General features: G+C 47.0%; 1 protein-coding gene across 2 annotated transcripts in view; it reads left to right on the top strand.

Moving 5' to 3' along the window:
* Positions 1-17,011, top strand: part of LOC106600788 (rho GTPase-activating protein 23) — a 109,868-nt gene that overhangs the window by 30,045 nt on the left and 62,812 nt on the right. Inside the window, exon 1 of one of the 2 annotated variants that reach the window (XM_082973654.1) lies at positions 8,991-9,927. The exons of the other annotated variant lie outside the window; for it this stretch is intronic. Within the exon in view, the coding sequence (XP_082829780.1) occupies positions 9,874-9,927 (54 nt within the window). The 5' untranslated portion in view covers positions 8,991-9,873. Of the gene's footprint in view, positions 1-8,990; positions 9,928-17,011 lie in introns of those variants that run through there. 2 annotated transcript variants of the gene reach the window in all.

Genomic DNA, 17,011 nt, shown 5'->3' with positions numbered 1-17,011 from the left:
AAAATGGGACAAACACCAAATTGAGACTCTGCATGCAGAATTCTGCAAAAATATCCTCCGTGTACAAAGTAAAACACCAAATAATGCATGCAGAGCAGAATTAGGCCGATACCCGCTAATTATCAAAATCCAGAAAAGAGACATTAAATTATACAACCACCTAAAAGGAAGCGATTCCCAAACCTTCCATAACAAAGCCATCACCTGCAGAGAGATGAACCTGGAGAAGAGTCCCCTAAGCAAGCTGGTCCTGGGACTCTTTTCACAAACACAAACAGACCCCACAGAGCCCCAGGACAGCAACACCATTAGACCCAACCAAATCATGAGGAAACAAAAAGATAATTACTTGACACATTGGAAAGACTTAACAAAAGAAACTGTGCAAACTAGAATGCTATTTGGCCCAAAACAGAGAGTACACAGTGGCAGAATACCTGACCACTGTGACTGACCCAAACTTAAGGAAAGATTGGTCTATGTACAGACAGTGAGCATAGCCTTGCTATTGGGAAAGGCCGCCGGAGGCAGACCTGGCTCTCAAGAGAAGACAGACTATGTGCACACTGCCCACAAAATGAGGTGGAAACTGAGCTGCACTTCCTAACCTCCTGCCAAATGTATGACCATATTAGAGACACATATTTCCCTCAGATTACACAGATCCACAAAGAATTTGAAAACAAACCCGATTTTGATAAACTCCCATATCTACTGGGTGAAATACCACAGTGTGCCGTCACAGCAGCAATATGTGTGACCTGTTGCCACTTTAACCATTTGCACATCGTTAGAACACTGGAAATATACATAATATGACATTTGTAATGTCTTTATTCTTTTGGAACTTCTGTGAGTGTAATGTTTACTGTTCATTTTTATAGTTTATTTCACTTTTGTATATTATCTACTTCACTTGCTTTGGCAATGTAAACATATGTTTCCCATGCCAATAAAGCCCCTTGAATTGAATTGAATTCAATTCAATTGAGAGAGAGACACTGAGAGACTGATCAGGGATAAATGTAATAAATGGAGGGATGGCCGCTTTATCAGGAGCATGAGGCAGGGCATGCAGCCGTCCAATTCGAAGGCTCAGAGTGGAGGTTGCCGGGTGGAGCTGGCTGTCCAGTTCGTCCAATGCAAAATAATGGTCCTACACTTGCCATGGGGCTCGTGATGGGTCATCATTAATTTGTCATCGACCAATTACCTCTTTCTTTCTTTCTCTCTCTCTCACTGTATGTTTCTGTAAACCAGTGTCTGTGACTACATTGTTGCCATCATGCAGAGTGAGATTGTGTGATCAGGGTTGTCCATTGATTGGTAGTGATGTACACTGCTTATACCAAACATTAGGAACACTTTCCTAATACAGATTTTTTTGAGCCTCAATTCGTCAGGGCATGGACTCTACAAGGTGTCAAGAGTTCAATTACTGAACCTGCTGAAGGCTACTGATCCTCTCATTGCCAAGGAAATCAAGATATGTCATACAACCAGTGTGTGCTGTAGTTTTCTTGAAGTTATCTTGAGTATTGTGTGTGTGTGTGTGTGTGTGTGTGTGTGTGTGTGTGTGTGTGTGTGTGTGTGTGTGTGTGTGTGTGTGTGTGTGTGTGTGTGTGTGTGTGTGTAACTGGGCTGCTTTGGAGGTGGATGAGTGTCCACCTGCACTCATCACTCCTCTCCCTCCATACATCACTATAATGACTCAATAGGCTGATCATTAAGCTGATTGTTAAGCTGGTCCTTTAAGCATGGCTCCAGCTCTGTCTGCTCTGTGCTCTGGTTCATATGCTCTGGACTACTACATATGGGACGGCAGGTAGCCTAGTGGTTGGAGCGTTGGACTAGGAACCGAAAGGTTGCAAAGATTGAATCCCTGAGCTGACAAGGTAAAAATCTGTTGTTCTGTCCCTGAACAAGGCAGTTAACCCACTGCCTAGGCTGTCATTGAAAATAAGAATTTGTTCTTAACTGACTTGCCTAGTTAAAGGTAAAATAAAAAAAATATCTACTGTGTCTTTACAGCTCTGGGTTGGAACTGCCCAGATCTAGGATCAGTTTATCTTCCCCAAATCCTAACTTTAACCCTTAGGGGGAAATGCTAAACTGACCCAATATCAGTGTTTAAGGGCAACTTTTTTCGTCTTTACATGGTAAGTTTCACCAGAACTGCATGCGCCCTCCGGTGGCCATATAGTAAAACTGAAACTCAATGAATTTCCATGTTGAAGGGATTATGGATGATATATTTAGCGGAATTCTCTACTGTGCTGTACAGGAACAGATGGCCTTCCTCTTTGTTCATCTCCATGCCAACACAAGGCAGATGTTTATTTATGTGGATTTATTCAAATGTTATTGCCCATTTGTGTTAAATCCAAGACAATTTCTAATCTGTCCCAGTGGGGCTGGTTATTTGTTTCAGTGTTGATCACAGCTAGTGGGTGTCTAGAGTAAAGTTCATCACAAATGAATAAACTGTTGTTACTGAACTGAATGTTAAACATTGCAGGGTGTCTAGGATGAAGCTGTTTTATGGCCACTTGTTTCATTCATATAACTGGGGTGTGTGTGTGTGTGCGTGTGTGTGTGTGTGTGTGTGTGTGTGTGTGTGTGTGTGTGTGTGTGTGTGTGTGTGTGTGTGTGCGTGTGCGTGTGTGCGTGCGTGCGTTTGGAATGGGGGAGATATCTCCATGAGATAAGACTCCCTACAACAGTCCCCCTCATACCCCCCTTCTCCCGTCCCCAAACCAAAGGAATGAGTCCCTCTTCTAAGGCCCGGTCTAGACAAGCTGTCCCCTTCTGTTATTAGGACAGGGGACAATGGGGAAATGCCAGGATTAGAATATGACCCTTTGACGGAGATGCAGTATTTAACACAAATATTAAATTGTTTGTACAGTATAATCCTTCTGCTCTCAAACAAATCCTTAGGGGGGCCCTAACCAAGATGTCTTTAATCCTTGATATTCTGGTTTTCTAAAATCATATCTGGCCCATAGTAATGGATAGCAGGAAATGGGGTCAGTGGAAGGCCTTTATGATTGGTGATGTGAACAGACTATATTTATACTACGGTCAAATCATGACACTGATATTTAATTGTAGATCCACAGCTACCTAACGGATGTCATTACTCAGCCTGACGCACAGAAATAGAATCGGAATTAGAATCTATAATCTGACAACCAGGGTGAATAAAACAGGATAGGCAGAAGCAACAGAAACGGTATACCGTATATGGGTCACTCATTTCTGGGTCCTTTGTAGTGTTATTTCTATAACCTACATTTTACTTATGACGCCGACATGTATGTACTTACATATAGGTTTAAGGGTCAGCAGCGTGAGTAGGTTTCCCATTGTCTCCAGCTCCAGGAAGTGACATCAGAGACAGGAAGCAGAGCAGCGAAGGTAAAGGGGGCAGCAGACACATATGTGCCTGTGAAGTGACCGGCAGAGGAAGGAAACAGGGGACCTAATGGAACTGTGAGCCACTGGAACTGTGTGTCTGTCTGTCTGTCTGTCTCCCAGATTGGGGGTAGTGCTGGGAAGAGGTGGGGTGGAGACAGGGTGGAGGGTGCAGCACAGTATGTCTTCTTGCTGAGGAATGTCTACCACTGCCAAGCAGTTATAGCAACAGTTGAATTACCTGGATGTGATGCATGTATTCCATGGGGGGGGGGGGGGGGTAAAGGGGTAGGAGCCGAGTGGATATGACTGTGAATTGATTAACGATTGTGACACTTGACACCCCTCTAATTAGCAGCCAGTGTGTGAAGGCCATGTATTAATGTAGCTCAGATAATAGGGAATAGATATGTAGGGTACATTGTGCATTTATACAACCTCAGATTGTGCTGTGTGTGTGTGTGTGTGTGTGTGTGTGTACATTTTCTGGACTAATGCCAATGTGACGTACCTTGGCAGGGTTGTGCCAGTCCACCGCGCCCAGTGCAGAGTTACACAAGCTGGTGACACTGCTGTAGGCCTTGAACCATGTCTCCAGTGAATCGCTCTCTAGAGTCACAGCGCAGCCGGCCAAACGCCCTCCACAGCCTCAACCTTGACCTTAGCCTCAGCCCCAGACACAGTCTCAGCCCCCAGCTCTGAGTCTAATCTGTCTTTACAGACAAATACAGTTATTATATATGTCTGACAGGGAGTTTCTCATCCATTCTCTATCTGGCTGAACAAGCCTGGAGAGGAAGGAGTGAGATGGGCAGCTGCAGAGAAGAGAGGGATTCTAATGATATGGAGTAAGGAGAGAGGGAGCGAGGGGGCAGGGGGAAGCTAGAGGAAGGGTGGAAGAGAGGAGAATGAAGACAGACAGCTAGAGGAAAAGGGAATGGCAGGGGTGAGGAAAGAGATTGGGCAGTAGACCAGGGAAAAGGCCAAGAGGATGAGGATGTTTGGGGGATGGGTGGAAGGGCACAGGAGTTTGAGGAAATTGTCAGTAGAAGTGACCTAGTAGGGGCTGGGGGCGAGGGAGAGGGCGGCTGGGAGGAATTTTAGCAGAGGAGTGGAGAGAGCCATGTGCCACCTGCAATAACAGACCAGCCTAAATACTCTAACCAATGGAACCTACACAATACCATCACAGTGGTTTCACCAGAAAAGGACACCACCATGTCTGATATTTTTGTGTATTTTACTACATGGTTTATTAACAGTATCCACATACATTTATGAAGTCCAGTCAAGGTTATGTAACAAAACTACACCTTGCCTGCCTGTGTGTGTCTGTACCAGTCTTGACTGCAGGTTAGCTTTTTTGTCATGAATCTTGTTCTGGAGGGAGCCCTGCAGAGTGGTCACTAGCTGGCACAAACCTTAAATTAAGACCGCTAAAGCTATGTTCTTTTTCATGAATTTTTACAATATAGAGAATTTTGACTTTGCAGCTGGCCTATCTAGTGGAAATCAGGGGTTGGAACCGAAATTATTTTCTAATCTTTTCATTCTGAACAGAACCATATTTGTTGGTTCCGACCAGCAAAAATACAGTTCTGAAACGTTTGGAACCAAAAAAAAGTACCGGTTTATATCGTTCCTTTCTGTTCCTTTTTAAACTTGCTGTGGAGTGGGTAAGCAATTTAATCTGTATAGGAAAGTCGTTAAGCGCAATTGTATTTTGCCGTTAACAGAATGGTTTAATCATGATGAAAGACAAACACACATACAATACACACTGCTGCCAGTCACATTGCAGCTTGTGAGAACGCAACTGAAATATTTGCGGGTGAGGAGAGAGGGAGAGGACGAAGAGAGGAAGCTGCGGTGAAGAACTGGGCATCTTGTTATGACATGCATTATCTGAATTAGGCCCACAGAATTATACATACAGAGGAGCTGCTTCTATGGAGGAACTTTGAACGTCTGAATTTCCCGAGTTGTTTTAACGTTGGACCCGAGCAAACGTTAGCTAGCTAACAAGCTATGTGTGCAGAGCAGCACTATAATTAAAAACACGTATTTTTGTAGTTAATACGTCCAATGTGAAACGTGATAACTATAGTATCCTTAACTAGCATTGAAAAAGTAAATCCATTCTCTCCCTAATTTCGGAATCATGTTTGTAACATAATCAGTATGCTACTGTAACCTATTCTTCAGAGGGGAGGGGCAGGTAGCCTACACACACACACATACTGGCAGAGATTTCCAGCTGGCATGCAGAAGCTGGAATACATTTCTGAGTAACAGAGTGAGGGCTTTGCATAGGTGCTTTGTTGCCCGGAACTCAAAAGAACGTTATTAACCGGTTCCCATGCTTTTAAAATAAAGGTTCTGTCTCGGGAACAATATAGTTCATTTTGGTTCGGGTTCTTTTCCTCAGATAATGTAGTTATTTTCTGGTTTTATTTCCTGTTCCCTGAACCGGTTCAAACCCTTGACAGAAATCCCTCAGGTTTGCCTCCAGGACAAGACTAATCCCAATGAACGACAACCTGTGTTCTGACTGGTCAGCTGTCTCCCCCTCTCCATGCCAGTTGTCCAGGCAAAGAGAGGTCCCCAGTCCCCAGACCCACGACCCTACTCCTCCATACTACGAGTGGGGAATTTATGGCTCACAGTGGAAGCTGAACATGGAGGGGTCACCACACTGCACCACTTCCCACAGCCCCACAGCCTTACCCCCATCAACGGAGTGCCCCAGGATCCTCTGTGCCAACAGGTAGCCCAGCCACGACAGACCAGGATGTCAAACTCACTGCAGTCTATCTCAAACACTCTATAGGACGTGGCACTCAGACAGACACGCAAGTGTCTATGATACGAAGATGACCGACTGTATGGTCACACAGGAGGATCTCTCAGACAGTGTCTGTATCGCTCTGTCACAAACACACACATTATCATGTCATTTATTTAGCCAGGATGCTCCACTCAGTAACATTTGCCCCACATACACACATACTTGGAACTAATCCACATTGATCAGAGACCCATCTCTCCCACTCCACTCTGACAGAACATGTTGTGCTGTGTGACCAAGACCGCTATAATGGTCTTCAATTATTACATTTGAGATGGGGGGTCAGAGTGAAGGTCACTGTGTATGTTAGATAAACACAGAGAGAGAGAAAGAGAGAGAGAGAGAGAGACACAGAGACACACACGACTTGGCTTGACTCGAACATTGTGTCCATTGAGCTCGTAGCAGTGCTACATATACAGTCCAGGCAGCAGCACTAAATGTAATTGTGTCAGAGAGAGAGAGAGAGAGAGAGCGCTGTGACAGGCCAGACAGAGTAGCAGTGTGTGCTAATGCGCCACTCCATACTGAGGAGGCCCACTGTGAATGATGTTGAAAGGGTATGGCAACAAAGCTTAGAACCAACAAAAGTGTGTGTGTCATACATCTACTCACACAGAAAGGAGGGCTTCAATCTCAGGACTAGAGGGAACTGGAGGGGAAAAGAAGTGATATGGAAAGAGGGGGAGAGGACAGCGATGGGACAGGCCGTGAGACGAGCAGTGTGACTGTAGATATCCAGCTAAATGGAGTGACCGGAATTGATTGTAACATACAGTGAGTGCAGAGGCATGGGACTGTGAACCACAGTGATATCTAGCATGACTGTTTTTTTTTTCTTTCCTCGTCTTATCAAGTTTGGCACAGTTGGCATCTCGTTAACGCGACGGTTGGTTGGTTCCGCGAGCCGACCCTGTGAGCGGGCAGCAGCAGCGGTGGGGCCCAGCCCAGGGGGGTTTGAGATGGGGCGCAGTGGAGCGAGTAAACGTGATGAACGTTGATTGTTTGTGGGTTACCCTCCAAAGTGCTCCCTCTGCTGTGCGTTGTTATGTAATGACCGCCGGGGGACGGCTGATGGTCTTTTGGTGCTCTCCCCCCTTACACCCCCCTTGAGGAGGGAGAAAGGGCTGTCAGCACCCATCAGGGTCAAACTCTGTCTCGCTCAGTCGGCCACAGGGACCCTCTCTGGGCTGTGTGCCAATGACTAAGGTTGTCCAACAGACCCAGAGAGAGAAGGGAGGGGTGTTTTTACTCCAGACAGATACACGTACTGTACAGCGCTCAGACTTACAACAGTATACTAAATACACTACTCACACACTAGAGTACAATATTAAATAAGCTACTTCAGTCTCCAGAGTAACAATGTAGTAGTATGCTAAATCTAAATCTGCCCACTCAAACACCTGATAGACAGACTTCCTCACAGAAGGCTCACAGTGGCTCCTTGGCTGGGCGTATTCTCGCTCTGACTCAGTCTCACCCTCATCAATATTAGAGGGGCCTTTTTGCCGGGCTGACAGGCCAGTTGACTTCTCCTGGAGAAACCCGAACAGTGGAGTTCTGTAGCACTGTATCACCCGACCCAGAGCAGATACAAGTGATTTACTCCTGTGTCTGGTTGAACAGAAAACACATGTAGCCTACTGTAGGGTCAGCCTGAGATCAGGGCTATTCCCTATGGGCCGCGGTCAAAAGTAGTGCACCACATAGGACATAGGGTGCCATTTCAGAGAGAGAGAGAGAGCCTACAGACTATAGACAGTGCTCAATGGTCACAGGGGACACGGAACAGTTCAGCTCACCAGCTGCTACGGCCCTCACGCTCTCTGACTCCCACCACTGACCTTAATGCTGCAAACCCCCCCCCCCCCCTTACCCCCTCCTCATATCCCTTCACTCAGGGACCACGTGACCCCTTCCAGACAGCACCATCTGCCTACCCTGCTCTGCTCTCCCACCTTAGGAACACAATCTCCAAGATAAGACGCTGGTCTCTCCCTCTCCCATGGAGGACTCCGACTGACCAGCTACAGACTGACCCTCTGGCAGCGGTATGGAGCAATGGGTGTCTAAAATGTTAACTGATAGGGCCTCGCCGAAGCATCACAGACTCTCATAGATATCTTTGGAAGTGAGCTGAGGCGGAAGTAGTTGGAAGGTGGTGGTGAATTCAAGGTGTGTGTTCAGGTGCTGAGCTGCCCTTGACAAGGCTGGTGTATCAACACCAGGTGGGCGAGAGGGGTCTGCAGCCATGTGGAGAACAGGAGGAGGAGAGGAAGGCAGGGAGGGCAGCCGTGTGTGGCTCTGTGCGTGGGCAGTATCTTTCTCCCTGTGACTCGACTCCGTTTCCCCAGGCAGACAGGCAGGCAGGCAGGCGGCTTTGAAGTGGCTCTCCCTAGCCTGCTCCCTTCACCCCTCTCCACTGCACCCTCCAATGTAATAGCAGCCACATGGGCCCCCAGCCACGCCTCAACCACACTATATTTCTCCTTACACCAACAAACTCACTGCACTCTTCCCTCTCTCCTCTGCATCCTCCTCCCTTTCCCCCTCTCCCCTATTTGTTCTCAGTCATTCTCTGCTCTCTCTTTCTTTCTTTCTTTCTTTCTTTCTTTTCAACCCGTTCTGTTCTTTACTCCTCTTTATGGTCAATACCAGTCCAAAACACATGTAATAACATCGTTTTTCGTTTCGGGAATTGAAAGCATAGCATACAGAACTGTAGAATAACAATACTATCTGAGTCATTGTATGTGGTTGTGGTTTAGATTGGGACTGATTTAGTTCTTTGTCATCTTTGGTCAGAGGTGACAGAGGTTCCTGTCAATGCAATAACTTCCTGTCACTATGAGTTTCTATTTAGTTACACCTACAAACTTACTAAATCGGTCTATTCTGCAACCTAATGGGCTTTAGTCACAAATTCCCGTACAGTATGCAATCATCTGGTTTAGGTTAGGCATTTACCAGAAACGATTTTGTTTCTCTCAAGCCATGCCTCACCAGGCAACAGCTCCATGCTTCCTCACCTTCATGGTCTTCATTTCTCCTCTTGTATTTTTGCCCAAGTCTATCTCTGTATCTGGGTACAAAAGGGCTTTGTTTAAATGACATTGAGAACGCCGTGGCAAGGGCGCCCCCCACACGTCACGGTTTCCGAAGAGACACGAATAGTTGTGTATAAACATTCAGACCTAAACTTTTCGGCACAGCCAGAGGGAGCCCGTACGCTCCAATACGGCAAGCCGAGTGCGCCGTAATGGAAGGCAGGCGCTTTGCTCAATCGGCGCGCAGATTCTCCCAACGCGCCCTCGGCCTGTTTGTCTCAGTTTAACAGGCAGGCTGAGCAAGAGAGGGATTTACGCTGAGCCAGTCTGGCGGAGGAGGGGGAGCAACACCAACCAAACAGCCCAAACAACGGAAAAGGGGGGGGGGGGGGTTGGAAAGGAAGGAAACTGGATAGGTGAATGCCACAGAGCATCGCCACCAGATTAAGTCTGTTCTTTACAGACTATTCTGTATTTTCAGATTTTTATATTTTATTTTGTAACTTCTCGTAGCAGCAAATCTCTCTCATTTTACTGCTGAACAATCCCAGCTGTCCAATGAATGGAGTTGCTTTCTGCCTTGTTGGAATCCCACCCTTCCCAGAGAACGAAGTAAGTGATCGACCCCACTGTGTTGTCATCGATGTATTCCCGTCTCCTACGTTTTGTCTTCAAGGTTTACCTCCAGAAGCTCTTGCATTGGGCTGTCGGGTTCGTCAGAGAGCATGATTTCGTAAGAGGATTAGTTCATGTCGCTACTGTGTAAACACAGACATATGATACAGAAAACCCGTAATTTAAACGAGTTCTCTACAACTTTGTCCACACCCCAACATTTCAGTGTGTTTTCTGCTGGTGTTGATTGTTTATTTTTTCTAGAACGCGGTGGTCAGTGTTCGAGAGACAACTTAAAACTGCTCCCTTGCAAAATGTGATTTCAAAGCCACACTGACGCTTGGACGTTAGAATGTCATTTTGTCTGATTATTGAGAGGAGCTGTCATACTCGGGACGGGACGTCCGGCACAGGGATTAAACTCAGGTCATTATCCAATGATACCCGCCATACCCAGATAACGGTTTTAATTGGTAATTTAATCAACCCTTTTTATTAGAAGTTTCTCGGTTTGTTGCAGTTTGTTTCCATTTCAAGTAGTCGACATGATTGGTTAATAAAAGTCACTCACAAACGTGTTAAACAGCGTTATTGAGCTTTCATCTTAGGACTCTCTTCCCCTGTCTTTCCGGTTAGTTTTCCTGCAAGTCTTTCCCTATCTAGTTTGGGTATTCAACGACATGTGCTCCCTCTCCAAAATGTTTCTGTAGCCTCTTGATAAAGCCAGACAAAGCTGTGTAGAACGTAACGGTTTCTAGATAAATGGTTACTTTGAGCTACACATGTTGTAACATAGTATCCCTGCAATGGTCGACTGAACACATTAAATTAGAGACTCGCCTTCTAAATTACTTTTTTATGACCACAGACACAAACTGTTTGCCAATTTTTGCGTGCAAACTATTTCGTTGTTTTCTTTGCATAAAGCTGTCGAATAAAGCCTTGTATGTTTCATTTATAGCCCCAAAAGTACCGGGGCTTAAATGAAAGGTTATTCCACATTATTATCTCATGTTTGCAACGCTGTCCATCCCTCTGTCCAGTGTTGTGGTTGAGGCCTGTGAGGGTGGTGTGACATTGCACAGCTATAAGATAAGAGTTGAGGTTGTCTCCTCGGCGTCTAATGTGGTCTATGTTTCTTCGGAAGAGGAGGGCTCAGTGTTGCTGTTTGTATGTCCTGTCCTGGCAGAGGGCTGTGTCTGAGTTTTTTGCCTAACAAGGCATTTGACACTGTCTGGCGCCTCTCTGTCTCTGTGTGTGTGTATGTGTGGTGTCTATCTCATGTGTTTGTGACACACAGTGTTCCACAACATCACCCGCGTCTTATCAACTTCTGCTTACAAACTTGGAATCTCCTCATTCCCTAGGTCTCCCTACTTTTCTGTGCCGTAGGCAACTTCTCTGAAGCACTACTTGCTGCTCCTGCAAAGTTCACTTTCCCTAATCCATTTTCCTCAAAACAAGGCAATTATTTTGTTAACGAGACTAGTTTGATTACATTGGGACAAAGACGGATGAAAAATAAGACAATAAAAGGTTAAATTAATAAGCATCTTATGAACACCATGATGTTCTAAATCCCCCCGTATCAACAGGGATGATGACCTCCGTTGAAAGGTCCAAGCAGTCAGCGCATGACCCTGGTCACAGCCACAACCTCCAGACCCAACTTCAGACCTGAGCCCTGCCCTGCCCCACCCTCAGCTCAGACCTCATCCCATCTCTAACCCTGACACTAGTGTCAACCCCAGCCCCAATCCTGAAGTACTCCCTGGAGAGGGAGATTGAGATGCCATTTTGTTTTTAGAGACTCGTCTGAAGACCAACAAGGATTCTGCTACCACAGAGCTTGGTGTCTGTCTGGGTCTAAGGAGGGGAGAAGTGGCCCTGTGTGCTTCCCCTCTCCTTCCCCTCCCCTGGTCAGGCAGCCTGGCCTGATTGAACACTGATTCAATTAAGAGCAAACCGACCAGCAGAAAGAGAGAGAACAGGGAGAGGCAGGACATCTAATATTACATTTGTTTTCAGTAGCCGTTTGAATGAGAAAATATAGGCCACAGTCTGAGGAGTCTGTTGTCAGTTGGCTCAGTGTGGAGTCTGATGGGAGTCTGATGGGAGTCTGGCAGTGGCCGGGGAGTCTGATGGGAGTCTTATGGGAGTCTGTTGTCAGTTGGCTCAGTGTGGAGTCTGATGGGAGTCTGATGGGAGTCTTATGGGAGTCTGTTGTCAGTTGGCTCAGTGTGGAGTCTGATGGGAGTCTGATGGGAGTCTGATGGGAGTCTTATGGGAGTCTGTTGTCAGTTGGCTCAGTGTGGAGTCTGATGGGAGTCTGATGGGAGTCTGTTGGCTCAGTGTGGAGTCTGATGGGAGTCTGTTGGCTCAGTGTGGAGTCTGATGGGAGTCTGATGAGTCTGAGTGGGAGTCTGATGGGAGTCTGATGGGAGTCTGATGGGAGTCTGATGGGAGTCTGATGGGAGTCTGATTGGAGTCTGTTGGCTCAGTGTGGAGTCTGATGGGAGTCTGATTGGAGTAGGACAGTTCTAACGCCCAGTGAGGACTGCATGTTGTTTGCAGGGCTGGATGGTTGGGTGTTGCAGCACTGCTGTAGCAGTAATCAATAGGGATGACTGTACAGTACAGGGGGGAATGGATGGCTGGGTGGGGCGGAGGCAGGCCCAATAAGACCCAGAGCGCATTGCGTCATGTGATGCATACATTTTATCGATAGGAAATATGAGAGTTCTGAAAATCATCTCTGCTGCTAAGCCAATCAATGATGCAGCTGCCCTTGTGTTACAGTAGCATGTGGTTCCCATTGGGTTCTGTGCATGTCAATCAGGCGTATGCTTGCTTCCTTTCTTATATGTCTCTGAGGAACACTTTCCATTATGGTGTGTGTACGCTCACTATTTGATAACCATCAACATAACGATCTTTTATCCACTATGTTATAACTGTTTATTTCAGATGTATAAAGTAAAGTGTTACTGAAGTATCAGTAAAATCTTCTTTAAAAGCCCCTCTCTCTTTTGCACACGAGTAGAGCATCAAACTACGGTGCTGAAACGGGCCTGCTGATCCTAGATCAGTCCCGTGAGTCAGTTCTCAGACCACAGAGGCATGCCCGATTCAGCTGATCCTAGAGCGGTCACGTGAGTCAGGTCCCAGACCTCAGACCCCAGAGGCATGCCCGATTCAGCTGATCCTAGAGCGGTCACGTGAGTCAGGTCCCAGACCCCAGAGGCATGCCCGATTCAGCTGATCCGAGAGCGGTCACGTGAGTCAGGTCCCAGACCCCAAAGGCATGCCGTTTCAGCTGTTCTGGGATCATTTCCTGGCCAGGGCAGTTTCTCAGGATCAAAAGTGTTGTGCGTGAGGCTGCAGAGAAAAAAACCCCTGTCCTGCATGATTCTTAGCAGATGCCTTCACCACCTAGGAAAATGTTACATCAAGACAAAGTATTTCCCTACAGGTTGTAGACATAAGCATTATGTATTGCTTATGAATGCAGTGTATGGGTTATGCATGTGTTCTTGCGGGTACCATTCAAAAGGCCCAGTTAAATCCAACCCAGGAAATATGTACTTTAAGTAAATGCTATTTGTTGTCATGTTTCCAGTGTGTCCGTCTGTGTTGAAGTGACTGCATGGGAGAGAGGGCAGTGGGTAGAATTTCCCATGGGGGTGGAGGGAGGGAGGGAGAGGGAGGGAGGGACAGTAAAGCCAGTGTTCCAGAGTGGCCTGTGCTTGTCCATTAACGCGGCTACGACGTCTCCTCACACCTTAACACCAGCACACCGACCCTCAGGCATTCCTCAAGGCCTCTACGGCGGGCAGCAGCTGCGTACCACGGCACGGCACTGCACACACTCACACCTCACCTCTACAATCATTAACCTACCCTGGGAGAGTGGGTGAGGGTGTGTAGATACTTTCATCCCCCAGACACGTACTGAACCACAGGTGCACACGGTGTACTCACTCTAGCATGTGTACATCTACACACAGACTCCTAGTTGTTCCTTCGACACGTTCTCCAAAACACAGATGTATGTGTACTGCTGCAGGCCTAGGCTGTGTGGTAGGTACCTCTTCTACGCCTGGTGTGGTGGCAGTGATAGGGGGGAACCTGAATTGAAGAGCATGGGAGAGAGAGATGCTGTTGTTTTGAATGCTTCACTAGCGTCTAGCTTCGTCTTATACGCTATTCATGGCTTAAATGTCGCTAAGCATTCCTAGCCCAGGTCTCATGCCACGCAGCTAAAGACTGAGGTTAGAAATGAGATCCGCTCCACGTTTCAATGTGGCGTTCCAGTCCAGGCATCCATGCAACTTTCCCTTTCGCGTGTCTCTTGTCGTCCAGGAAGTCTGTCTCTTGTCGTCCAGTACGTCTGTCTCTTGTCGTCCAGGACGTCTGTCTCTTGTCGTCCTGGACGTCTGTCTGTTGTCTTCCAGTACGTCTGTCTGTTGTCGTCCAGTACGTCTGTCTGTTGTCGTCCAGTACGTCTGTCTGTTGTCGTCCAGTACGTCTGTCTGTTGTCGTCCAGTACGTCTGTCTGTTGTCGTCCAGTACGTCTGTCTGTTGTCGTCCAGTACGTCTGTCTCTTGTCGTCCAGTACGTCTGACTGTTGTCGTCCTGGACGTCTGACTGTTGTCGTCCTGGACGTCTGTCTGTTGTCGTCCAGGACGTCTGTCTGTTGTCGTCCTGGACGTCTGTCTGTTGTCGTCCAGGACGTCTGTCTGTTGTCGTCCTGGACGTCTGTCTGTTGTCGTCTGTAAAATATTGTCATCCAGGATGTCTGTTATCTGTTGTCGTCCAGGATGTCTGTTATCTGTTGTCGTCCAGGACGTCTGTCTGTTGTCGTCCAGGACGTCTGTCTGTTGTCGTCCAGGACGTCTGTCTGTTGTCGTCCAGGATGTCTGTTATTTATTGTCGTCCAGGATGTCTGACTGTTGTCATCCAGGACGTCTGACTGTTGTCGTCCAGGAAGTCTGTCTGTTGTCGTCCAGGATGTCTGTTATTTATTGTCGTCCAGGATGTCTGACTGTTGTCATCCAGGACGTCTGACTGTTGTCGTCCAGGACGTCTGTCTGTTGTCGTCCAGGACGTCTGTTATCTATTGTCGTCCAGGACGTCTGACTGTTGTCATCCAGGACGTCTGACTGTTGTTGTCCAGGACGTCTGTTATCTGTTGTCGTCCAGGGCGTCTGTTATCTGTTGTCGTCCAGGATGTCTGACTGTTGTCGTCCAGGACGTCTGTTATCTGTTGTCATCCAGGACGTCTGACTGTTGTCGTCCAGGACGTCTGTTATCTGTTGTCGTCCAGCACATCTCAATCTGCAACGCTTTGAATGTTTTGCCCCACTGATCAAACCTCACAGTGCAGTATGAACTTAGTACACACTGCTGGAGCATTATGGATACTGCCCTCACTCGTCACACACGCACACGCACACACAATTTACTCTACTTTTCGTAGCCTGACTTCTGAAATGTCTTCTCAACTGCCATTTTGCTACTTGAGTTCTCCTGTAGAACTTGTGCATATCTACAGTATATAGGCTGTGTAAACATCTAGAATGAGAGTAGCAGTCATCATTGTGCATATCTACAGTATATAGGCTGTGTAAACATATAGAATGAGAGTAGCAGTCATCATTGAGGAGGTTGATGTTTATTGTCATGAATCTTGACCTGGAGGCAGAACTGAGCGATTTCCCCTTAGATGGGCACCTCAAATTTGGCTATTTTGTAAAAATTTATTAAAACATAAATGTAGCTTTTTGGTCTTAATTTAGTGTTAGGAATTATGGTTAGCAGTGTGGTTAAAGTTAAGGTTAGGTTTAATATCAGATTTTATGACTTTGCGGCTGTGCTAGCTAGTGACCACTCTGCAGAGCTGCCTCCAGAACAAGATTTCGCCCTGAAAAAAGATAACCTGCTATCGTTGACCTTGTTTTCCATGGCAACGAGGGGTGTGGCCCCTTTTAATGCAGCTATGCAGCGCTGCTCAGACCGGCATACTGTACTCCCACTGCTAATGGTTGTGTATAGATTCTCTCCTCTCTCTCACTCTCTCTCACGCACACACACACACACACACATACACATACACGCTCTTCCCGTAAGGAGCACTTTCAAGGAAACCCTCTGGGGGAAATGGGGGTCCTGTTATCTTAGCTGTCCTTAATGATTGCCTGCCCAAAATAGTGATGGTTCCACAGTGGATTCTCCTACCACTATGCTGGATGGAGGGCCAAATAAGTTGGGCAGCGAGGGACAGAACCGCTGTCTCTATTTTATGTGGCATCTGACGGTCAGGCGTGCAGTGGTTTAGTGGAAAAACAAAGGCTCTCTCTCAGTAACGGAGCAGGGCTAATTTGATTTAGCCTCCTGACAGTCTGGCCTTTCAGTGTTCCTTTGTGTGTGTGTGTGTGTGTGTGTGTGTGTGTGTGTGTGTGTTTCAAGTGTGTTGTTCTTGTACAAGAAAACATGTGAGTGTGTCTCTCTGATTGTTGTTGTGGAGGGCTCTCAAATAAGGAATTGGGGCCCGGTCACGTCTTGTTCTGCGATGCAGCCTTGACTCTGTCTGTCTGAATAGATAACGGTCTATCTGTCTGAGGGGGCGGGGCCCACACAGGGTTCAGAGGTTAGGGGCCCCTCGTCACACACTTGGCCCCCAATAAAGAGAGGATAAGGAGGCAGGAGGAGACCCCTGTCACTGGGTCCTGCAGAGGCCAGGGGGTTAAGTAAGAGAGGTCTTTGAGTAACCCCCCTCCCCTGTCAGATGATGTATGTTTTGGGTGTGTCCATATTCATATTCACATCCATGATCTATGAATCAAACTTTTTCAATATTTCGTTTTGGTGGTTCAAATGTGACAACAGAATACTGTTTGTGAGTGAGATGAGAGAGAGACCGTTGTGTATTTGTTGTTTTAATTATGTGTATATGATGGGTATATACTCCAGGGTGTGTGTGTGTGTGTGTGTGTGTGGGGGGGGGGGGGGGGGGGGGGGGGGGGGCTGAGTGGTGCTCTGTCTCCATGCTCCTGTCGGATGTGAGAGCACATTGCCTACT

This window comes from Salmo salar, chromosome 03 (genome assembly GCF_965601325.2).
Source record: "Salmo salar chromosome 03, fSalSal1, whole genome shotgun sequence".
Classification (NCBI taxonomy): domain Eukaryota; kingdom Metazoa; phylum Chordata; class Actinopteri; order Salmoniformes; family Salmonidae; genus Salmo; species Salmo salar.
Note: the sequence above shows the minus strand (reverse complement) of the source record. Positions and strands in the feature narration are given on the sequence as shown.